The 25,897-nt window shown below is 39.0% G+C and overlaps 2 protein-coding genes across 4 annotated transcripts; both read left to right on the top strand.

Annotated features, from left to right (window-relative positions):
• The first annotated feature begins 354 nt into the window (after positions 1-354).
• On the top strand, positions 355-18,847 carry pah (phenylalanine hydroxylase). Of its 2 annotated transcripts, none has more exons than XM_006780885.3 (13): positions 355-509; positions 1,520-1,639; positions 9,429-9,612; positions 11,798-11,886; positions 12,309-12,376; positions 13,717-13,913; positions 14,299-14,434; positions 14,548-14,617; positions 14,804-14,860; positions 15,704-15,799; positions 16,166-16,299; positions 16,381-16,496; positions 18,414-18,847. In XM_006780885.3, the coding sequence occupies exons 1-13, from the start codon at positions 438-440 to the stop codon at positions 18,455-18,457; spliced, it is 1,383 nt and encodes a 460-aa protein (XP_006780948.1). In that variant the 5' UTR covers positions 355-437; the 3' UTR covers positions 18,458-18,847. The 2 variants fall into 2 exon arrangements, with proteins under 2 accessions (XP_006780948.1, XP_006780947.1); XM_006780884.3 differs by having other exon boundaries at positions 1,517-1,639.
• Positions 18,848-19,849: 1,002 nt separating this feature from the next.
• th2 (tyrosine hydroxylase 2) lies at positions 19,850-25,025 on the top strand. 2 transcript variants are annotated; one of them, XM_006780883.3, is made up of 12 exons: positions 19,877-20,125; positions 20,939-21,113; positions 21,247-21,335; positions 21,420-21,487; positions 21,972-22,022; positions 22,117-22,262; positions 22,703-22,838; positions 22,923-22,992; positions 23,072-23,128; positions 23,286-23,381; positions 23,466-23,599; positions 24,774-25,025. In XM_006780883.3, the coding sequence occupies exons 1-12, from the start codon at positions 19,889-19,891 to the stop codon at positions 24,937-24,939; spliced, it is 1,425 nt and encodes a 474-aa protein (XP_006780946.2). In that variant the 5' UTR covers positions 19,877-19,888; the 3' UTR covers positions 24,940-25,025. The 2 variants fall into 2 exon arrangements, with proteins under 2 accessions (XP_087687327.1, XP_006780946.2); XM_087831201.1 differs by having other exon boundaries at positions 19,850-20,125; positions 23,286-23,599.
• Positions 25,026-25,897: the final 872 nt, after the last annotated feature.

Below are 25,897 nucleotides of genomic sequence, written 5' to 3'. Positions count from 1 at the left end.
ATATCTTAAGTGTGGAGGTTTGGGAACGTCCCTATTAAGACATTCACACCATGCCTTGAAAAATATATCAGCACCATTTTCCCCTTTAACATAACTACGATTACATAATGTGTCTAAATGTATAAAAGCAAGTTTTTCACTGGTTATTTCTACCTTTTCTCAAAACGACCAGGCTGCGCAGAAACTGACAAAGTTGCTGCACAAAAACCAGCAAACTCTGCCCACAGGCACACAACAAGAACCAGATGTGCCACTTTAGTTCTGTTTCACAACAACCGTCCCATGACATATCAATGCAGAGGGGGTGTGGTGTCACGTGGACCGGTGTTAACCAGGAGTGGTTTTTAAAGGAGAGCTCACAGAGGAGCTTTCCCGAGATCTCAGCCCAGCATCAGCATACACACAACTACACACTTCCTACCTGGAGGACGGAGAGGATGGACGCTGCATACAAGAGGGTTAATGGAAACTACAGCCCAGAGGCAGAAACAGGGGACCAAGTCCCAAGGGTAAATCTGACTTATAGCTGACTTAAAAGCCATTTGTGTTTTCTTTCTTTTAGCACTACATTCAATTTCGTCTGTTTATTTGTGTTGTTTTTGTGGAGGTTATGCAAAACAAACAGCCTTAAATAGCGATTCAAACCAGTGTGTTTTTATTAAAACAACAGTATAGCTGGGCAGAGCTAGAAAATTCGGGGCACAAGAGCAAACAAAGCAGAGAATTACAGTGAATAGAGGTGAAAAACAGCTGACGATAATGGAAAAAGTCAGAGTGCTAAACAAATGCAAGAAATGTCCCTACTCTGCAGGCTTCTGTTTTTGTTTGTGAATGACAAAAGCACCCTTTAAGTACTTTTTTATAATCAAATAATTAAAGCTACAGGTAACTTTTTCCCAGATCGACCACAAAGTTGATATCTTTAATGTCAGTTTGAGCTCTGTGTATCCATTTATTTAATTGACATCAGATTTCATAAGCAACATATTAGAAATCTTTAACTGGAGCCTGAATAAAAGCCATACAAAAGATGTAGAAATTCAGTCATTTGTTGAACTCTTGCAGTCAAAACTGTCCTTTAAAAGTTTAATTTTATGTGGGTTCCTTTTAAAAAAGCATGGGGCATGTTCAGTTTAATAAATAATTAACTAAGTTGTTATTTCTTCATCTGTATTTACTCATCTGTAAAACATCTGTAGAAGAAATGAGGGGATGTGTTGGGTTTTTGTGTGTGTTTATCTGAAACCCTCTTTGAATATGGCTGAGTGTGAAGGCTTTGAACTTTACATGCTGCCCTGGATGGCTTTAAACTACATAACATGCTCTCTTACTGCATATGGCAGGCAGACAAAAGGAGAGCCAAACACTATTTAACAATTTTTAAATTCATGAGTCACATCCCCGCACTAAAAGTGAATCTGTTGCATTTTTGTAATAGCTTTGCATTAACAACCGACTTCATCCATGTTGTATTTTTATATAAAATCTGTATATTTATCTTAAATACGTCTCTCAGCAGAAGAGAAGGGGCTCCATGTACCTGGAGGAAGAGACCAACAATAAGTCAGAGGTGATCTCCTGCATCTTCTCCTTAAAAGAAGAGGTCGGAGCTTTAGCCAAAGCCCTGAGGCTCTTTGAGGTAAACTTTTTATATCAGTGGACAGCCCTGGGTCCGAATGGGGTTCAGTGACAAACTGAATGCTAATGATATTCATGTACCTTTCAATATCATTAGGATTTCTAACTTGTTCATTTAGTCATGGAAAGCAAAATTACAAGCAGCTCTTCCAGTAATAAACAATAGGTTGTTAAATTAATGTGTGAATGGTTCAGTATATTAATCTTTATTTATGACAGTGTCTGACTTTTGTGAAATCCATTCAAGAAGAATAATTTATTTTAAAAAAATATTAAAATGTGTTTAGCATTGTCAGTACTTTGAACATTGTGCCTCTTGGCTTTCTTGCAGAAAATTAGATTCATAGGGGACCATTAAATGCAGAGCTATAGCCAGGCACTGGTTGCTGGTTAGGTTCTGAAGAGCGGTTCTGACTGGACTGGATATAAATAAAATGCTTCAAGCAGCAGCTATAATCTCACTAAATAACATTTCATCCATCCATACATCCATATTCCTCATTTCTGGTTTTTATATCTCACATTTATATCTTATTTGTTTCATCTACACTGTAAAATCAAATTAGTTCCCAGAACTCAAAAAAATTGAGGAAACTCGTTGCCTCAAAAAAATTGAGTAAAGCTTAGCTAAAAATGACTAAATTAGGATAACTTATTTATTTTGAGTACTCTGTACAAGCTCATTTGTTCCCAGAACTCAAGAAAATTGGATCAAGTTTACGTAAGATGACCAAGTTAGGGCAACTTACTCATTTTGAGTACACTGTACAGCCTTGTTAGTTCCCAGAACTCAAAAAAATTGAGGAAACTCTTTGCCTCAAAAAAACTAAGTAAAGCTTACATAAGATGACTGTTAGGACAACAGCCATCATTGCAAGTCTGCAATATTAAGAATAACTTGATATTTCTGACTGTACAATACTAATTGTTTACTTACTGACAAACATTTCAAGTTCAACTAAATGCAAAAAACAATTTGTGGTAACCTGAATATGATTAAAAATACTTAACAACACTTTTTGTAATGATGTTAAAATCAGCCCAACTTTTATTTTCAAACACAACAAAGTATAACAGCCAACATAGTGGACACTGTTCTGCTGAACAACAAACAATTATATTGCCATCACTGTTATAATCTCACAATGAAACAAAGTCTCAGATGTAATTATTCTGAAAATAAGTTTAGGCTTACCACAAGTTTGTTTTGTACTTACATTACTTATATAATCAAAATAAAATATTTGTTGTTCTGTCACAAGTGCAGTCTCTAATTTAAACAACACATTTGTTTTTCATTCCAACACATGAGCTGGAATGTTATAATGTTTTAAGGATGGCTTGTTTCCAGTCCAGGCATTACTGCCTGAATGACTGTCATGGATCGAGGTAAACCAAATGTAGGTGCAGAAGAAAGTTCTTTTACTTCCCTTAAGTACAGTGGCAGTGGATGTGGGTTGGAGATGCAATGAGCTTGAACCTGCAGGCGACCATCTTCACTGACCACACCATCTGTGACGGAGGACTCCTCTCTCCTGTTGTCCTGCAAGCAAACAATCATATTTTTTGGAACATGAACTGAATTGCTTTCTTTAAAACATTTTTTTCTGCATTTGGTATAAAACAGACTCCAATTTACACAATCTCAGGCTCCCTCCCCACCAGAGAGGTGACATTCAATGTCAAGTGGTAGCAGAGCTGTACGTTTGAATTAGTTTCAAAAATCTCTCAGTCAGAACATGGTATGTCATGTTTAGGTGTAAACTAGCAAGCTAACTTCCTGTTAACTTCTAACTCCGTTAAATTTAATAAATTTAGTTTTCATGGATGCATGGATGTTAAACTTAATTGTTACACCCGATAAAGCAGCAATGCTGATGATTTCATTAAAGATGAAAGAATTTAGATCGTTTTTAATTCTTAGTGTCCGTTTGACTTTGGGACCTGAATCTGACAGAGTTTTGGACCCAGATTACTCCGTGAAGCTCCTCACTACGGCAGCCGTAATGCTCTGACAATCCATCAAGCAGTGCGGCTTACCAAAGTTGTACTAAAACATTTTTTAACAGATTTCTGCAGCCAAAATCGGTTCGAGGTCAGTAAGCACAACCAGAATTCATACATAAGGCACACTCTCGATTTTTGAGAAAATTAAAAGATTTTAAGTGTGCCTTATAGTGTGGAAAATACGTTATACAGAAGAAAAGAATATATCGTGATATATATCGTTACCGCACATGCTTCAAATTATATCGCGATATGAATTTTAGGCCATATCGCCCAGCCCTAGTCCCGAGCCTCAAAGACAGTAAGAAGCAAGCAGAGGGAGAAAAAACAGAACATTTTTCAGAAACTGATTTGATCCTTAATGGATGTGCAATTATTGTAACATAGAGTTTGCTTATGTTGTTAAATAAAGTCTAGTTTTGACATTAATAGATGCCATAGATGTTAAAAAGCTGCCACAAAGCATGAAAAAAAAGGGACGTCTCTGAGAACGTTGGAGCATTTTTGCAAATATGTGATGTCTTGATAAATTGAGCAAATATTTGAACTTTACACAACTACATTGTCGCCTGAAAATATCTTACAAGTTTATTTTGTGACCCAGAAAGTTTTTTAGCCGCGCTCCTCCGCCATTGCAGCGCTTACAAGTACGCACAGGCTCCGACAACCAGCTGATAAATGCGATCCTCCTTTTCCCCAGACTACCCTTTCTGGGTCACAAAATAACCTTTTAAGATATTTTCAGGCGAGAATGTAGCTGTGTAATGTTCAAATATCTACTTAATTTATCAAAATATCCCGGTCAGCTATAGCCAGCGCTATAGCTGACCGGGAGGTCAAGGCTCAATAGAGTCTGCGAGCACAGCTAACTCCTGGCGTATTCCTTTCAATCCCCCTGCACTCTTTTGCTACTCAGGTTAAACATGATATATATATAATTAGTTAGTTAGTTAGTTATGGCTATGGATTGAAATCTTATCCATAGCCATGCTCAACATATTCCATAACAAATGCTGGCACCATGAACATGCAGACTGATCCAAGAGGGAGGAGGACATAGTGACGGGGCATTTTCAAAACACATCTTTCATCCTTCCGCACTGAGAAGCAAAACTTCCATCGTACTTAGTTTCTCTAAGTTAAGACAACTCAAATAAATTGAGTTTATCAGCATTTTTGCATAAAAAGTACTGGTAACTTATTTAAATTGAGTTCTGATAACAAATTGATAAAAACTGAGTTCAGCCAATTTAATATTTTTAATTAAACACAATATTACATTTTACAGTGTGTGTCACCTTAATTCCAGTGTTTCTAAGAAGCTAAGCTTCAGTGTGTGCTTTAATCTTACTAATTAGCATTTTATATTTCATTTGTATTTTCTATAGCACCTTAATTCAAAGTTTTTGTGAGAAGCTAAGATAATATAATAGTATATAATATAATACAACAGTTCTGATCTCACTAACAATTTATACTATTTGTTTAATCTATATTACTTGATTCCACTCTTTGTGGCTGTGAGCTGGCTAAGCTAAGTCTAAGCTAAGCTATAACCATAAGCTACTTACCTTGTTAGACTAACAGGAACACACCCTGAATGCAGCCCACACAGGAACACCCCCAATCTCTCTAAGTAACATTTTACCATCAAATGTGTGTCTCCTCCTGATTCAAGTTTTTGTAAACAGCTAAACATATGGTAAGCTAAGGTACATCCAGTAGATAGTTTGTGTTAGGTAGAAACAATTTGGCTGGTCTAACTAAAACAAACTAATAATGAAACTGATTGAAATAAATTCACATTTCTATATTATATTTGTTAAATTTTAAATTTTTATTTTTAAGCTAAGATTTATCATATAGGAAAGTACAGTGCAAAGTGGGGGGAGCTAAGCTACCTTGTAAAATGCTAACTCATGCGACGGCTAGGCTAATGCTTAGCTAAACTACATTCACTATTTAGTTAGCTTATTTTAGCATTAGAGTAATCAGTTTAGCTTAATCGAACAAAGTCATGCTAGTAATACCTACAATCTCACCATATTAAAATTCTATGTCTGATATATTTAATCTATATGATTCAATTTCTAGTGTTTGTAAGAATGTAAGCTAAGTGACAGGTAAACTAATCCTGTACTAAGCTACCTTGTAAGATGCTAAGCTATGGCAGAGCTTAGCTAAGTTACAACCAACAGTTCGTTAACTTATGTTATAAGTTTATAAGAAACAGTAATGACTTGCCTAATGACCACTAATCTCTCTAAATAACATATGAAATCCCATTTGGTTAATGTATATCCCCTGACTGCACTCTGTGTGAGAAGCTAATCTGGCATAGTTTTGGAAGGCTGATTTTGCTTAATAGAAATTACTACTGACTGTTACAAATGATATATATGAAAAGGTTATTGATCAAATGTAAAAATATTATACTCTTGTACTTTATATAGAAGGCAGTTTTGTGGTTGAGAACTACAGACAGACAAATTAAAATGTTTCTGGCAAGGATCCTTTTCTTTTTACACTTTGGCCTGTGCAGATAAAACAAATAAGAAACAGCTGGCTTCAGTGAGATTGGAATCTGTCCATTTTACTTCCTTTAAAAAAATGGTTCATGACAAAGCAGTTATGTTACCATAAGTTACTGATTAACATTAAACAAAACAAGCCACATGAGGAGACACTAAAAATCCTGGGAATGTTCCACTGACTCTTTAAAGGAGGAAACTAAACAAACAGAGCTTATCTCACATGTTTCTATATCAGTGGTTTGCAAACATGGCAGGTGCATCATTGATCTCAGCTGGGGGTAGTGATAAAGAACCAGGCAAATGCTGCTAGAAAATTCTCCATTCTTCCACGCTGTGAACTGATTGCTGTGCTGTACCTATGTGAAAGTAAAGTAGTTTATAACATACTATGTTGATGACTAACAGGTATTTTTATCTATAAATTCTCCTTTATGTTTTGTTAGGAAAATGGGAAAACGGTAGAGCAGTTTCTTGAAACATGTATGAAAATATAATGAGCTTAAATTTTCTATGACGATCTTTATTCTTCAAACCACCTGAAATCTCTTAGGTAAAGTCTTTATGTAGTCTTCAGGGATAGTTCTCCAGGCTTCTTGAAGGACATTCAAAGCTCTTATTTGGATGTTGGTTGCCTTTAGATGAGCTCACACTGCTTTAACAATGCTCTAAATCACTGATAGTGCTCCATTGTGTTTTTCTGTCCAGGTTTGGTTTTACAGCATTGACATTTTTGGGATCATTTTCACGCTGAAAAATGAATGGATCGTGAATGGATGAGAGTTCAAAATCTGATTGTATATTTCTAGGTTCATAATCACATTTACAGTTTTGACAGGATCTCCACCACCAAAGCTTGAAATCTAGCCCCAAACCGTGACTGAGCCTCCATCGTGTTTTACAGATGGCTGTAGACACTCATTGTTGGACCTCTCTCATGGTGTTCTCTTTCATAATAACTACAGTTTGCATTTTGACACAATTTGAACCCAAAATTTCAAATTTCATCACTCCATCAGACCTGTTGCCAGTGATTTTTAGACCAGGTTTTGTTTAATATTGAATACCTCACCCTTTTTTCCCAGTTTCTCTTCCTTAAGAAGGTCTTCTTGACGGTCACCCTTCCACTGTGACCATTTCTGATGAGGCTTCAGTGAACATTAAATGATCAACTGAAAGACCAGGTGGATCTCTCAGGTCCTGTATACAGGACATCCGTTTCAGATACTGTCCTGTTGTAGATTTGTTTTAACACATTAATTTGATAAACAGAATATGTTGTGGAATCTGTGCATACAATGGTACTTAATGGTTTGTTGTACTTTTGCACATTTACCAAAGAAAATCAGTTTGATGTGTTATTACACAACATATTATTGCTTAATCCTTCAAATTCCAACAACATCATTGGGTCATTGTGTTGTTTTTTCTTCTCATATCGATCTAAATTGCCTCTGCGTAGGTGACTACGTGCTCGTGGTAAATAGCGACTGGCAGCACCTTCATTGTTTAATCTTTAAATCTGACCTTCTTTCAAGTATCAAGTTTTAATTTTTTTTAATACATTTTGTATTAAAACACTATCATAACATATAAAACCAGCCATGAAAATTATGTTTTCAGTTCATGAAAAGCATTTTTGTGAAGAAAATGTTTTCTTTGTTTAATTTAATTTTCCACATTTGTGTGGGTGGAGATGTGGCTGTGTTGACTCTGATCAATACCAAGTATGTGCCAAATGCTTGTCTCAAATGCAGCTGTAAACATCAGGATCCCCTTTGAGCCTATGAGCTCCCACTCTGCCGATCCTCCCCCTGCTCCACCCCTCATCCTCCCACTCCTCTTAACGTGTCAGTAAAACATGCCAAACGACCCTCAAACTATCAACAGACCTCATTCTTGCCCAGCTGCGATGTAACACATGCTGAGTCCAAGTAAATGATGCTGTAAAAAAACAAAGCTTCAAGAGTTTGTGCTCCAGGACTTCCTTTTTCTCTCCTGTTGTGTGTGTGTGTTTTTGTTTTTTACTGATATATTGAAAACGACTGAGTCATGTGCTAACGTTTAGCCACACAGCATGGACAACCATCACGTGTTCATTCAGAGAGCCGCTCATAAAAACTGCCGGACTGCTTATCCACCCGGGTTTCAGCGCACATGTGACACAGCGGCATGGCTTTCTTGTGAGTCATGCTACCGACTGACCTTGACCTCAGCTGGGGTTATTGTCACCGGCATCACGGTGAAGGGACGGCTCGGAGGGGTACAGAAATGTGGCAGATTTGCCGCTGCACCATATTCGCTTCAGGACTTGGAATGGTTATGTTAAGCTGGACCAGGCTGCCAGTGGCACGCACGTTGAATTATTTCTCTTTGTAGTCATGGACAGATTAATTATGATGATAGGGACACAGTTCTCAATCCCAAACTTATTAAAAATCAGAAAGTACATCTGTCAGCTACATATACATATCATATTTTCTGTGGTGGCCTCACGAATGATTTGATGTGTCACATTTTTTTTAATTTATTAACAAAAAATTAAGTAATAATATACAGTAATATTGGGTTTTTAATTGAAAAACACAGTTTTAAATCTCTTCAAACAAATGAAATTCAAAAAATGCCATCGTGGTCTCATCTTTGGTCGTGTCTGTAGCGACTCTTTGGGGTCATGCAGAACCACATGACCCGTAAAAAAAAGCCGAATAGGATCCAGATGGGAGAAAACGTGATGTTGGGTTGCTTACGCCCTCCTCTGCAGCCTATAGCAGACCAAACAAATAACACACTCCCTCCAAAAAGTTACATAAACGTGTACAAAAACAAAAGCACATTTAGGTGAAAATTACCATATTAAATTCATTCACATACAAGCCAGAACTATTTTGCATGTTAAGATCAAGTGCAGTTCTTGAATTTCAACCATAAAACTCTGTAAGCCTTCCATTAATGTCCCACACGTCTTTACTAAGAGAATGCATCCAGTGTCTGGCTCAGCGAGTTCCAGGCAGCTGACATGTGGTCTTCACAAAGTCTGATAGAGTGCACTCTAGTAGTTTACTAACAGCACACCACCCTCTAGTGATAGCATAAAGGCAGTGCTGCAGGACAATTTTCCACCTTGTTTTTTATTAGAAATCCCTCTCAAACAAATTTAACACTTCCGTATACAAAATACATGCGTGGATGAGCGTAAACATAAAGACATAAACAGCTGACACCCGCATGCCAACATCTTTCTTTTTGCAGGAGAAAGGCATTAACCTGACACACATCGAGTCCCGTCCATCGCGCATGAACAATGAGCAGTATGAGTTCTTCATCAGCGTAGACTCCACCTGCTCTCAGGCCCTGGATGAGGTCATTGACTGCCTGCGCACACAAATCAGCGGCCATGTGCACGAGCTAACACGCAGCAAAGAGAAGGACACAGGTTAGTGAGGATGTCCACTGAACAAGAGCACCGTGAATCAGCAACATGATGAAATTATTAAATGTGAATGTGTGTCGCATGTGAATGTCAACTTACAGATATATTCTCGTGTTTAATATGCCAGTCATTTCAGCCTTTAAGTGCTAAACAAGCAATGCAATGAAGTTTTAGACTCATAAATCAAAATCTGAGTCGCTTTTATTTTTAGCCAAAGGATGGCACTAGGTCTCCAAAATGATTACAAGAGGCACGTGAATACCTGCAAATTATTAATTACAAGCAATTTGATATTAAACAAAGTCATTCATTGCAAAATAACAAAAAATGTAGCACAATAGGGATTATCTTCTGGGCATCATAAATGCTTTTTGTCAAAGAGCTTTTTTCTTCTAAGTCTTCGTCTATGTAATTTTTAAGTTCATTCTGGTCAGGGTATACTCTGGAAATTATCAACATTGGTACCAGATGTACTAGATTATGTAGCAGACGTTAAATAGTTGATATTTTTGTACAAAACACAGTAAACCTCGATGTAGATGCTTTGTCGAGCCTCTGGGGAACCTTGATGTCTGTACCAAATTTCATTGCGATAGACACCAGTGATCATCCTCTGGGGAAATGTCATTACTGCATTATTGCTTCATGTTAAGCCACCCAAGAGCTGTAAATACGTTTCACTACATATACATACCTTTCAGCTGATTCTGATGCCAAAGGAAAATATGGGTTTATCCTCTGGGGACCCCTGATATCTGTACCAACCTTCATAGCAGTATATTTGAATTCAACACATAAATGAAAATGAAAAGACAGCAACAACAACCTATCCAGTAATAATAGAGGTAGTACTGGTAATATTGTGCTATGTAAATTAAAGATTTTGGTAATAGAGGGAAATTTAGGGTATATTCTCTGAGAACCAGAAACAGCTGTGGTTAAAAAAATAAATAAATCTAAAAAGCTGACACCACTACAGCTGAAATGATTCATTTATCAACCGGGCCTGGTGGTGGGTGTTGAGCTACGCCAGACTTAGTAATGGACAGCCAGTGTCGCCCATGAGAATGATGGCCCACTGCCCCTTTTATTAGTTGTTTCCAGAATGACATTAGTTTAGCTACTGAGGACCAACAGGCCCGGCAGGAACAGAAGAGTTTAGTGTCTCCGCCCCAGACTAACCCAAGGACAGAGAACATGCCAAGGTCACAGCAGGCTGAGACAGACAGGGCCACCATGGATCCCCCTCTGACCTCGGCATAGACTCTGTGGTGTACTGGTCAGGGTCAAGTGGACAAGGAGGATATTTATGGCCAGTTTTGGAGACAGCCTAAACAGCTTTATTGTCTCTGCAGGGGCCTCAGGCTGGACCACACTGCCCAAATGCAGATTAATGATTGGGCCTCACTGTTGTTTGAGTGTCATAAATCCATATGAATAAGCAGATGCCCCCCTCGTGTACAGCTCTGTTGAGTGTCAAAATGCCACAGCACTGAAAAAAAATTTGCAGGCAAAACGCACACAAGACTGTGTAACAATCATCAATATTAATGTGAACTGCAGCCATTTATATAAGTCAGGAATAAAAAAATATTCACGCTTCAACTGATGATCATTTCCTTAAATGAAAGTTTTTTATTAAGCACTTTATACAGACAGCCACAAAGCGCTGTACGCAAAAAGTAAAATAAATATGAGCATTAAGTGCCATAATAGTCAATGAAGAAAGATACAATAAGAAACAATAAAATAAACAAGTTGTTTTAAAATAAATAAATAATCTTAGGGTCATTTTTGAGCCATATATAGCCATATACTACACAGATTTTCTTCAGAATCTCTGAGGCAGACACTTAACGCACAAAGTGTGGCGCAGATATGTTGGTTGACTCCTTTGAGCGTAGTGGGTATAATAAACACAAATACAGTCATTAAAAAAGTATTCCTGTATTAATATGACCCCGCTTGGTTATTGTAGTTGCTGAAATAGCTTAGCCACTAGATTTATCTCTGCATAATATGACAATAAAAGGGCACACAGATAGCCTTTAACCCTTTACCTAACACTGAATATTTCTTATGTTTTTAAAATATTTTCCCCTTCAGACACTGCACGACTGGTCTGTTTGATCCGATGTTGACTTAAAACATAAATTATAAGTACTTAATGACTGCTGTTATCCTCTAGTGCCATGGTTCCCCAATGACATCCAGGACTTGGACCGTTTTGCCAACCAGATCCTCAGTTATGGTTCCGAGCTGGATGCTGATCACCCGGTAAGGACCGACTCATCCACCGCCACATCCTGCCTCTGCATGCGCACGTGAATGCATGTCCACTCACGCCCACTCACGCCCACTCACGCCCACGCGCTTGCTTATGAAAAGCAGCGGAGATGACAAGGCCGCACTCTGCCATCCATTCTAATGGAAACTATCTACACACACAAATTGATGTCAGTGCTTTAATTGAGCCCCTGTAATTATAGATAATTGCTCCCTTTTGCCACTGACATTAAAGCAGAATGCATTCATCATAAGCTGAAAAACACTCTACAAAGGCTTCATTTGAATATGTATGTGCGTTTGGCCTTCCCAAAGGATTTCCACCTTTGATTTAGCTCTGAGTGGCTCGGCTGCAATCATGAGATCTAACATGGCTTTTATTCGTGTGTGTGTGTGTGTGTGTGTGTTCTCAGGGCTTCACAGATCCAGTATACCGAGCTCGCAGGAAGGAGTTTGCAGACATCGCCTACAACTACAGACAGTAACTACTCCTACTTAATATATTTATGCTCATAGAGATGTTATGGAATGAGTTTGAGTAGTAATGGTTAAAGGATCACCTACTCAGGAAGTCTTATTCACATGTTGGTCAAATGCTGCAGACAAATGATGAAGTGAACTTTCTCATTGGAATAAACCAATATGTTTTTTAAAAAAGAGTTTACGGTGTAGATAATAATAATAATAAAAAAATTAAGTTATACTGTAGTTTTAGGGCATAGAGAGAGTATTGAAGTCCAAAACAAAAACACAGGTGAAGTAAAAGGGAAAAAAACCAACAAAAAAAATATTTTTTTTGTCCTTTTCTTCACATTTAGTCTTTCTTTGTAAAGTTTTGTTTTGTTGATTTTATTAACTTAATATGTTGTAGACCTGCAGAGTTTTTTATGTTTTCCACTTTTGTGGTAAAGGACATTGAGTCTACATGTACTGAAATGTGCTATGTAAGTTAAATTGACATTTATATATTTATCCATAAGATTATATTTATATTTATCTATAAGAAAGCTGTTACAAATTAAATTATTGCAATATTTCCTAAAGGAATTGCAATATTTCACATTTTTTGTTATATATTAGAATATTAATAGTATCATATTATATTTTTTCAAAGTTTCTAAATGTTGATTATATTATATCATTATTTATTATTTTTATTTAATTCTAATTTTTATTTTTGTACGGGTTTTACTACTTAATTCAAGCCTTTCTATGGGCTGTTTTTATTGTCTTTTCTGCCGTGACACAGCAATTACATAAAATATTCTATATTTATTTATTTCATTAAAAAAATACTAGATAATTATTTATATAATATATAATATATGATATTTATATATGATATATTACCACTATACCATATTTTAAATTATTTTTTATGTAGAAAAAATTACCACATTTATTTTTTGATGCTACCACTAAAAATCCTCCACGTCAGACATTAGAAAAACTCTACATATAGAACTACAGCCATGGTGAAATTTTTATTGGCGTTGATGTAGACGCTCAAAAGCCATCAATTTATTTTTTAGGTATGTTTACATATAACCGATAAAATGTCAAAAATTTGGTTTTAGCTGGATCTTTAGTTGCTGAATGAGACTTACAGGAGCAGCGAGTAAAATAAAACTGATATTTTTCAGGTTAGAAAACAGGAATAATGAGCTGTGGCTCAAAGGTTTGTTGGGTTCAGGGAGACTTGGGGAAACATCCACAGGAAAACTGATTCAATTTAAATCTAGAAAAATTTAAGGTAAACACAGTATGGTGGTGTTAGTGTTTATCAGGGAAACATAACTTCTGTTGTGACCGCTGTTCCAGTGGACAGACCATTCCCAGGGTGGAGTACACAGAGGAGGAGAAGGCCACCTGGGGCACGGTGTTCAGGGAGCTGAAGACTCTGTACCCGACTCACGCCTGCCGTGAACACAACCGCGTCTTCCCCCTGCTGGAGAAATACTGCGGCTACAGGCCAGACAACATCCCACAGCTCGAGGATGTCTCCCGCTTCCTGCAGTGTAACTCCACACCTAAAAAAAACACTTGTTTTTTATCACTCTGAGGTTAAAATGCAGACATTTGAAAAACTATGTTTAATAATATAATTTATAAATGCACACCATTAAAAAGCTGCCTAATTACTGCCTATAGATGGCAACAAAGCTGCTATAATATGTAAATTCTCTTCTAATGATTGATAGAAATAGACAATCTCTTTCTGTTATGAGTCACGCAACATCACACAGTCCATGAAACCCAATGCATGAGTCATCATTCAGTTCATTTGGCTGTACAGACCCCGACTTCCTCTTCCTCCCTCCCATCCATGCATGCTCTTATTCAACTCAAGCAACAAAACGCTCACTGTCTCATCTCTTTCATCTCCCCACCGCTCTCCTGCAGCATGCACAGGTTTCCGGCTTCGCCCCGTAGCCGGCCTGCTCTCGTCCCGTGACTTTCTGGCTGGACTCGCGTTCCGCGTCTTCCATTCCACGCAGTACATTCGCCACGGCTCCAAGCCCACGTACACACCTGAGCCGTGAGTGTCTCAGTGTATAAAGCTAATAAAAAATTACAGGTGAAATAAAATCTTCCTTATTACAAGGAAGTAAAGATTTCTGAATTAAAGAGCAAATTGTGTTTCTAATCCAGGGATATCTGCCACGAGCTCCTGGGACACGTTCCTCTGTTTGCTGATCCAAGCTTTGCGCAGTTCTCACAGGTAATATTAAAGAGGAGAATTAACACTTTACTTTTTCCCTTTTCTATTATTCAGATTAGACCAAGAGTGATATGAATTCCTGTGCTGAGGCAAAGAGATGACAAATCTCAGTTTCACCAGTTTATCCTGGCCTTGTCTGACAACGTGAGCAGCTCCTCTTAACCCATGTGCTTTGATCCCACACAGGAAATTGGCCTTGCATCTCTCGGAGCGCCGGATGAGTACATTGAGAAACTTGCTACTGTGAGTACTGTGTACAAGGCAAACAGCGGTAATAGATATGAGCCTCTAATTACGGAAGATTGGATCAATCTAGACCACATTAAATAACCTGTTTCTTAATCTAACAGGCTATTCTGACATGTCGCTGCAGGATAAACACAGGTTTAATTAATAACATTAATTACAGTCCTCTTTGCTTTATAGAGCCTTTGGATTGTAAATATAAGAAGTGCATTTTGTCCATGACACGTGTTTACCTTGTTATGACATGGAAAAAACAGTTATTGTATCTTAATGCAGAAATTGGTCAAGACAAGATTGAATTAGTATTAAGGCTTTCTGTTGATAAAGTAGTACATATATGTATATATATGTCTAGAAATATCAAGACATATATGCTGCTAAACACATTTATTGCAACTCTTTCAGTACCTCCAAAATCATACTGAATAAAAAATTTTAAAAGTTCATTATTAATATTATATCTGTATTTAATATTCCTATTTTTAAATACTCTGAGTAAAACAAGAGATAAAAATGTGATCTAAATCCTAGAGTTTATTTGAGATTGTGTATATCAGAAGCAAACCTTAAGAATCTTAATGACAATTTATATTTTTGTCTTACATAAATAAATATAAAAAGGAATAAAAAATAGTGGAGAAATATTAAGAGAATAATAAAAATTAAATAAAAACTTACTTTACACAGTATAAAAATGCAATTTTTATGTCATCATCTTGTTTAAAATAAGATATTTTTCCTCAGATTTCCTCTGAAACCCAAAGCTTCCTTTTTTCTTTTTTTTTTTTACTGCTTGTGGTGCGTAAGTCACATTTCATGACCCAGGTGTGTGTCCCTCAGGTGTACTGGTTCACCGTGGAGTTTGGCCTCTGTAAGCAGGGCTCTGAGATCAAAGCTTACGGAGCCGGCTTGCTGTCTTCATTTGGAGAGCTGGGGGTAAGAGGAAGCCGAGTACAGCGATGAAGCACCTCCACAAACATTTTGCTTTCTGTACATTATTTTTATAACACATTTGCCTTATTGCACAACAGCAGGCAGTGGGTTAGTGGTCCACTCGGGTTCAGGTTTAATGTGTCACTGGGGGAGTTGCTCAGCAGGGCGGTGGTAAAGTGGTTCAGTGGGTAAGCACTCAGGTGGGGGCAAAGACTTCGAGGTCATGAGTTACATTAGCTGCTGTCAGCAGAGGATGTCCACTCAAGTCAGCAGAGTCTTAAATCGTGCCGCACTTCCTGTTTACAGACAGGAATAGAGATGCTCATTGAAAAAATAAAGCAGTGAAAAGAAAAACATTTTTTCTTTCAGTACTCTCTAACAGAAAAGCCCAAACTTCTGCCTTTCGACCCCGAGAAGACGAGTGTCCAGAAGTACCCTATCACAGAGTACCAGCCGGTTTACTTTGTGGCAGAGAGCTTTGAAGATGCCAAAGAGAAAGTCAGGTAGGACAATTTTTATTTTTTTAGTTGTTCTAAAATTTACAATGCATGCGAGTCTTTAATCATTCATATCTCTCTCTGCAGGAAATTTGCAGGCACGATCCCCAAGCCTTTCTCAGTGCGCTACAACCCCTACACCCAGAGCATCGAAGTGCTGGACAATACCCAGCAGCTCAGGAACCTGGCAGACAGCATCAACAGTAAGCAGCTTTGGTCAAATTACTTATGACTAGCTGTCTGGAAATATCAAATAATAGATGCCTGAACTTGAATGAATGTTTGACTTTGAGTGCCTTAGATTTAAACACCAAGCATAGTGTGGATTTGTTATGTACAGTGGCCCCAAACTCCAAAAAGCACATACAAACTCCAAAGGTTTGTATGTGTTTTGTCTAGACCTGAACACAACCATACAATCAGCCAAAGGCCCACAGACCTGGATGTATACACTCAAAGGACTAATCAGGGAAATGCATGCAGCGTGAGACACAGGTGAAAATAATCAAGACAATGAAATGGACAGGAAGTGGAACCAAAAAAAGACCTGGGAGTAAACCGTCAAAATACAAGAGAAACAACCCAAATGACACAGGCTTTTCTCACCTCCAGTTTTTACCTCCTCGTCTCCTCTGTCCTAGAATAGAATAAAATACAGGGTGGGCCATTTATATGGATACACCGTAATAACATGGGAATGGTTGGTGATATTAAAATCCTGTATGTGAGGGGGCAAACTCCTCAAGATGGGTGGTGACCATGGTGGCCATTTAGAAGTCGGCCATCTTGGATACAACTTTTGTTTTTCCAACAGGAAGAGGGCCATGTGACACATCAAACTTATTGGTAATGTCACAAGAAAAACAATGGTGTGCTTGGTTTCAACGTAACTTTATTCTTTCATGAGTTATTTGTTGAAACTGATGTTTCTTCATTAGTGACAGTTTTCTTGCATCCACATTTTGGCAAATCCAACACTGAACCAGTTTCACGAAACTTAGCAAGCAGTTTGCTAACTGTAGCATGGGAGATGGGTGGTCTCGTAGGGTGTCTTGCATTGAAATCTGCTGCAATGACCCGGTTACTGCGTTCACCAGATATCAACACAATTTCGATCAGCTCCTCACGTGTTAACCTCTTCGACATGTCAATGGCTGTGAACAAAGAGAAACTTGTAAATAACTCATGAAAGAATAAAGTTACATTGAAACCAAGCACACCATTGTTTTTCTTGTGACATTACCAATAAGTTTGATGTGTCACATGGCCCTCTTCCTATTGAAAAAACAAAAGTTGTATCCAAGATGGCCAACTTCTAAATGGCCACCATGGTCACCACCCATCTTGAGGAGTTTGCCCCCTCACGTATACTAATGTGCCACAAACAGGACTTTAATATCACCAACCATTCCCATGTTATTACAGTGTATCCATATAAATGGCCCACTCTGTAAAATGTTCATAGTTAGATGTTTATATAAAGATGTATTTATTTTCACGTGTACAGCGGTAATTAGGTGCAATTTGAACACTATATAAAAACACTATATAAAAACAATAAAGTATATGAAAATATATTAGACATAACAATAAGTAAAAGATAAAAAGTAATCTTTCTCTGATATTACAGCATTTATTGCTTGTACAGCTCTGGGATAGAAACAGTTTTTCAGTCAGTTTGTCTTCATTTTATTTGTTCTGTACTGTCAGCCTGACGGTAACACCATGGTCAGCTAGTGTTTACTAGCTGACCATGGTGATGGATCCATTGGGATATTAACCTGTTTGAGGCAGCAGGAACTGCCTAATCTTTCAGATATAGGAGGGGGCATCCAGTGAATTATAGGACTTTGTGGATGTTGCAGCAGAAACATAGAAACAATATGTTAATATGATCTCTGTGGAGCTGTGGTAGAAGGACACTAATGGTCTTTGAGAGATGTTCTTTTTGAGGGTCCTCAGGAAGTAAAATCACCAGCTCTGTGATACTATACTCCACCATATTGTGAATGTTATTAAAAGCCATAAATTAAAAAAAGCCATAAATATGAAAGCATGCGCTGAACATTAACATACAGCAGTAGTTGTTCCTCTGACTTTTCTATTTTCTTCTGTTTCAGGTGAGTTGGGGAAATTGTGCGAAGCCCTGCGGAAGCTGGAGTAACAGGACAGGAGATCAGACTTGGAGAACCCTCCTGACAATTTCTTCCTGGCTTCTTTAAACGTCATGCTTAGAGATTCAACTTCTTTGTATTAAAACACATACGCAAGTCAAATAGTTGCCATATTCTTAGAATTCAGGTAGTAGGAAACATGGTGCCGTTACTTATGGAGAATAGTAAGTTTATAGCCTCATTAATGTTACGTGAGGAATAGCTTTTCAAAATAAGAGCATTGTATAATAAACATTTCTTTGTTAGCTAACTGCATTAATCAGGTTGTTGTGCTTTTCAAAATGACAGGAGGCTTTCTGTTATTATATTTCGTTTAATCTGGATTAATTAAATGTTTTGTATATGCATGACAGTTTTTAATAAATATCTCTTCACTCTGACTGTACTTCCTGTGTCTGCTGTCAGCTAATATTCCTCTAGTGAGGGGAAATAACGAATGCCCACTTGGGGTTGGCTTCATAGACTCCAGCTCCAGCAAAGAATAATTTTGTCCTCTTTGGATAGTTTTATTTTCTGTATTCATAAGTCTTGATGGGGTGCATTTTTTATTACTCATTCATTTCTAGCTGGGGTCACTCATTGTGCCTTTTAAAGTGTTATTAATGGTATCATCATTCTAAAAATTAAGTCTTCATGCTCCAGTTTTGCTAATATTGTCACTTAGCACCAGAGCAGGCTCAAAGTATAATGTTGAGATGTGCTGTGCTCCCCAGCACCATTTAAAAAATTCTGTTTAACACTAATTAGCAGCTATCTGTGCCTGTGAGTCGCATCTGTACAGTTCATCGGTTTAGCTCTTAGCGCTTCACCTTTCTTCCAAATATGGTCGCTTCTGGCTATCACTTCTCCATCTTTTATATACAGTCTTTGGTCTATCCATATTAACAGACTGCAAAGCATTCTGGGTGCTGTAGGATATTCTTTTTTTGGAGGGGAACAGCTGGTACCAACACAAACATCCCCCTCTGTTGCACACCACCAGTTCAGTGAATAAAAAAGGGTAATTTACTTATAAATCCACCTTTTAGGTCAGCTGAAGCATTATTAAGGCTGATTAGTGTGCTTTTTTCCTCATGGAGTACTCCATGAGGTGAGGTTATGTTCACCTTACTGATGTCTTCTTTACCTGCAGTCTAGATGTAATCTTCAATCTGTTCCTGTAGCTGCCCCAAAACAGAGGGTAAATAAGAAGCGAACATAATAGTCTTCATAGTATTATTTTCTATTTATATCCAAGACTGTGTAACGTTTACGTAACCTTTTTGTCTGAGTGCACCTGAAGCGTCTCCTCCTGATATTTGTGCCCCATAAATAGAAAAAACGCCGTGACGCAAAGCAGGCCTCCAAGCAGCTCATCTCCATACAGCCTCTAGAGGAGAGGAGGCTATTTAAACCTGTCCGAGCTCTCAGCTTCAACAGAGATGAAGACGGACGGTGTGGTGCAGACCTTCAGCGGGAGGAAGCAGAGCCTGATCGAGGACGCGCGCCGGGAGCGCGGAAGTGCCGGCGGCGGCGGCCCGGCGGGCTCCCCGGGGCCCTCCAGGTACGGAGACGGCTTCGTGTTTGAGGAGAAGGACGGCAGGGTGACCCTGAACGTCCTGTTCGCCCTGAGCAACGAGAAAAACGCGGGCTTCTTCAAAACAGGGAAAATATTTGAGGTGAGCCTGAGACTGAGGTATGGAAGCACTTAATTAAATGCATAGACTCGTGTGACGATTTTATAAATTAAATGTAAATTTTAAAAAAGTATAAATTTCAATGTCAAGCATGTATTAAACACTCTTGAATCGTGCAACAGAGGCATTTTTTAGTAAATGAAGCCAGATATCACCATTAAATTTCCTCAGTTCTTTTAAGGACTGATAATTTTGTGACGTGTAATAATGCATTAAATTTATAAATATGCATTAATTCGCACATTTACAGAACAGAAATCTGAAATTTGATTAAAACCAGGTTCAAATGTCTTGCTTTTTTTTTTTTTTTTTTTTTTTTTTTTTTGCTTTGTTGACACTTGTACTTTGATACCTTTATAAATTAGGGGGAAAATACCCTCCAGGGAGCCAGAAGCAAAGCACATTTTTCCACATTTCATGGTGTGCAGAATCCCTTACAATAAAGGAAAAGGTCAGATTTTTATTAGAGATATCACCAAAACGAATTACTAATTAATTTCACTAATGCAGTTAAATTGTACTGCTGTCTTTTTTTCACCAAGACACTCTTATTTTTTCTCCTGGGTAATGGAAAACAAACAAACAAACAAAACAATGAATTTGTGTTTGGTAAGTGAATATTTATTTGGTGTGGGTGATTTGTCTTGAGTAGCCTGTGGAGCTCATGGAATGAGTGACAAATAAAAAGATTTTGTTATGTGTATGAGGTAAAGCTGAAGACCAGCAGAACTGAAAGAAAAACCTGAAGGAAAAGCAGGAAAATTACATCTTTGTACTTTTTAAAATCTCTTGCAGACATTTGAAGCCAAGCTCCTCCACATCGAGAGCCGAATGGGGAGGAAGTGTAAGAACAGCACGACGGACCTCGAGTTCTTCATGAAGTGTGAAGTTCACAGCTCAGACCTGGACGTGTTCGTCAACTCACTGAAGAGAGTGGCTGACGACGTTCGCTGCATGCCAGAAGAAAAGGGCAAGTGTCTGATCATTGATTCACCCCAATGCTTTTATCATGTTAGCACAGGACCCATTAACCACCGCATGCGATATCAGCCAATCAGACGGATGGCAGAAGCACTAATTAGTTTGTTTGCGCTCGACCACAGTGCCCTGGTTTCCCCGACAGATAAAAGACCTCGACAGATGCAACATGTTGATCACCAAATTTGATCCTGACATGGACCACGACCACCCAGTGAGTGATTACGCATCTGCTCCTAAATGAAAGACAAAAATAATGGCAAAATAGAGCGTAATGATCATTATTCATTTATTGCAGGGATACAATGACCCTGAATACAGAAAGAGACGGACCGTCATCTCTGAGCTGGCCTTCAGATACAAACAGTGAGTCCCTCTACGCTGATGACGTCTGAAAAAGTCACGTTTGGCATTACCGGGTTAAAAAGTTTAGTCTAAAAGAGGTGAAAAGTTTGAAATGTGCAGCTGAAATGATGCATAGGCTGGTGGAATTGTTAGCTGTTGCAGCACAAAGAAAGAAGTGATCAGAAAAACACCACATCAGATGCTGCAACCCGCAGGTGAAGCTATGAATAAAAGCTGGATGTTTTTAACTCTATACCGCCCCCTACTGAACACCTGGACTGTCTCCTCTAGTAATGTCTTATCTATACTGTGCAGATTATTGCTTTGACTTCAGGATATTTCATTTTAAATTTTAATGCCATAGTTACCTTATTTTTATATATATCTTACCTTTATATCTTTCTGGGTTAACTGGTGACGTGAATGCAGTCAGATCCAGTTTAACAATAGTTTATTGAACATATTATTGAACACATGGGGACTGATGTTTATGAGTATCCTGCAGGGGGGACCCGCTACCTGTGGTGGAGTACACAGCAGAGGAGATATCTACATGGTGAGGCAGCCCAGCCTGCACAGTCATGGCTGTAGATGCACTGTGGAGGGGGCGATTACATCACAGTGATGCTCTGGTGTGGTTGTGTTTAAAGGAGGCAGGTCTACCAGCAGCTGAGGGGCATTTACCCGAGTTTGGCCTGCAAACAGTTCCTAGACGGCCTGCAGCAGCTGGAGAAAGAGTGCGGCTACGGAGAGGACCGTATCCCTCAGCTACGAGAGGTGTCGGCCTTCTTGAAAGGTGACACACTTAAAAATTAGAATCTGAACAGATTTTAACTCAGACGAGTTTTAAAAGTCTGTAAAAGACGAAATTACACGTATAAATGAGACGTAGTGTTTAAGATATCACTCTTTTAAAATGCATTAAAAAAGTTCTTCACTTCTTCCAACAGCTTTTTATTTTCTTGGCTATTTTCTCTCATTAGTTAGGTTTCATTTGGACACATAAGCAGACGAAACGTGATCCTTCGCCTGTTTTTTTGTGTCACAGGTACTGATGCATCTTTTGATGCATTACAAGTGGGGAGTCTGGGACGACAGTGCTGTCTTAATGCTGTTTTTGTGTTAATTAAAGCTCCTTGTTGTGACAACAAGGACTGAAATGAAGTAAAGACGCAGAAAGAGAAGATACCAAAATGGACAGTTTATTTTCTTCTCTTTTTTTCTGGTTAAATTCAGAGAGAACTGGTTTCCAGCTGCGCCCAGTAGCCGGCCTGCTGTCAGCCCGAGACTTCCTCGCCAGTTTGGCCTTCAGGGTGTTTCAGTGCACGCAGTACATCAGACACTCCTCTGCGCCCATGCACTCCCCTGAGCCGTGAGTTTTTAGTAAGACCTGAACTGTTTCTTTATGCTCTTGGCTGATTTTACTTTGATAATAAAGATCACACCGCTCCCACAGAGACTGCTGCCACGAGCTGCTCGGCCATATCCCCATGCTGGCAGATAAGGAGTTTGCCCAGTTTTCACAGGTGACTGAACTGCGAGCTTGTTTTTATTCTTTGTGTGACCTTAAATAAAGTATGAATTAATAAACTTGGATGTTTTCAGGAGATTGGACTTGCCTCACTCGGGGTTTCTGATGAGGACATTGAGAAACTGTCAACGGTACGATTCTCAGCCTCAAAAATAGAACATGTAAATGCAATGAGTGATTTTTAACACATTCATGCAGACCTACAGCTTCACTCTTTGCAGTTTAATGGCCTTCAGTGCCATCTAGTGGTAAACACCTTTAACCAACCCTTTTTTTTGCACTCTGCAGTTATACTGGTTCACTGTGGAGTTTGGCCTCTGCAAGCAGAACGGGGCAGTAAAGGCTTACGGCGCTGGACTTCTGTCCTCCTACGGAGAGCTTGTTGTGAGTTTCCTCACACACAGATGTCCTCTGTTTCTGCATTTACCTGCTGTGCTGTCTGACACTGCTGGTGACCTGTGTCTCCAGTACGCCCTGTCCAACGAGCCCGAGTACAAGCCGTTTGCCCCGGAGGAGACTGCGGTCCAGCCGTACCAGGACCAAACCTACCAGCCGGTTTACTTTGTGTCTGAGAGCTTCGAGGATGCAAAGATGAAGCTGAGGTATAAGCAAAATATATATAAGCACATAGAAACCCTCATCAAATGTTCATGGAGGTCCCCACTTTTTAATAGTGTATTATATATCCTATATCCTATATATATTATATATTGTTGTCTTCTTTTTGGCACTTGTGATGGACATAGAAAAGATGGACATAGCTAGAGTGACATCACCCTTCATTAATGCAGGTTATGAAGTCTCACCTCTGGTGTTTTTGAACTAGAAGTAACAACATTTGAATGAGAAGTTGGAGTTAGAGCTGCCTCCACTAGTTGAACTCACAAGGTGGACCTCTCTACTGCGTCTCTGCTTCTCTAGGGAGCGTTTTTAGGGGAATTATCTGACTTATAATATGTCCTGCTGTGAGGTGTAGACCATCCATATGTTTGTGCTCCAGTTTGAGTGAAATTCCAGTATTTAATTTGTTTGTCACTTGCACTGATTAGCAGATATTTGTGCCTGTGAGTGGCACCTGTACAGTTTAGCTCACTCTTGTCCAAATATGCTCCCTTCTGTCTCTAAAAAAACCAAGCCAATGTGTCACACAGGCATAGAAACTGATCTGCAACCATCTGGCAACCACCATCATGCCAGTCACACAGGGCCACAGACCAGTTACTGACCCTCTGACAACCACCTGTTGGGAGTGTGGCCCACAAAAAGGCCAGCCACTATAATGGATTAATAATAATGGATTGGATTTATTGAATTGGATTCTATACTGAGATTTAAGTAAACACTGCAGTCAAAAATGCAGAGCACAAGCAGTTTTATTGGTTATGTAAATATGCAGGAAATGCAAATAGATAAAGATGAAAAACTACAGGCAACCATGGCAACCTGCTAGCAATCAAAGCAATTACTAGGAGGTTTTTAGGTGCAGCCAATTTTATCCAGTGAGTGCCAGCCATTACCACTGCTAACAACACTACAGTATACATTTCCATAGCAACCTGTGGTTGTATCACATCTAGTATGGTAGACAATTCTACCAGTGGGCATGACATTGGGTGAAAAACCAATCAGACAGTCTTCAGTACTACAGTTGATCTCAGTAGAATCGCTGTTTATTATACCCAGTAGAAAATCTCCAAAGTGATTTCCAGACATGTCTGGTCAGTTAAACGTTGTTCTCTTTCTAATATTTGTCTTCAATTTGTTTTATGTGCACAGGAAATACTCTGCAAACATCAAGCGCCCCTTCACAGTCCGCTATGACCCCTTCACCTGCAGCGTGGAGGTCCTGGATCAACCCAGTAAAATCCAAAACGCCCTGAGCCAGATGAGGGAGGACCTCAAGACCCTGCACAGCGCCCTGGAGAAGCTCAGCTCGTCTTAAGACCGGGGGAGACATTTTTATAAGATTTCTCCTCCTTATGTAGTGAGGTTTGTAAGGCTTCACTGGGCCATTTAACTGTGTGTATAAAGTAGACCATGTAAAAAGACAATAAATGTTTATTTTCATGAAAAACTCTTTGTTGTTTTACATTTAAATCTGAAAAAAATGCGCCGCAGAGGTGGTTCAATGTTTGTCAGCAGGACTAATAGAAGGCAAAGGCTGAACCACTACAATACAGGGCTCCCAGACCATTTTCTAGCTTTTAATTCCAAACCGACTATTTCCATTTGGAAAATTCTTGGAAGTCATTTATCTTCACGTGTTATTAAGCAAAGGGAAGGAGCTAATTATGAATGATTTAAGTATCGTGTTCCCTCTTCTGGCCAAGGCCAGAGCCAGCACTGAGGCCCAACACGTCAGCAGGGCCAGGTCGCCGGGACCTCACAGCCGACCACAGCACGGTCCGCAGGGCTGCGCTGCTGACAGACGCTCTTCTCTCTTTATTTCTCTTTGGAGAATTTGGCCTTCGGGGTTTTTGATAGACGTCCAGCGTTTTGATCTCCACACCGGCGACAATGCATATCAAAGCTGTGCACGTCAAAGCTTCCCCTTGAGAAGACAAATCATCTCCATCTGCAGGATTCATAAAGCATCACCAGCATCAAGACGGTGGCTGGCAAAAGCCTCGCGCCGGCCACCTTGTGTTGGGAAGCTTTCCCTTCCCATAATTCCACTGTGCAGTAAATCAAGCCTCCCTGGGAAAAGCTTGTGTGTGCAGAGGAGAAAAAATTGTGTGCAAAAAGAGAGGGCTAGGGAGGGGGGAAGAGTAATCTGCTGTTTTTGAAAGTGTGCAGCAACGCACACACTAGCACTCTCCAACCAAATGTTTCACACTTTATAATTTCTTGTAACCCGGCGACCAGCAGAAGGGATCCAATGAGATTCTTGCGCTTTGCTT

The sequence above is a fragment of the Neolamprologus brichardi genome, chromosome 17 (genome assembly GCF_056152115.1).
Source record: "Neolamprologus brichardi isolate AB-2024 chromosome 17, ASM5615211v1, whole genome shotgun sequence".
NCBI classification, from domain to species: Eukaryota; Metazoa; Chordata; class Actinopteri; order Cichliformes; family Cichlidae; genus Neolamprologus; species Neolamprologus brichardi.
Note: the sequence above shows the minus strand (reverse complement) of the source record. Positions and strands in the feature narration are given on the sequence as shown.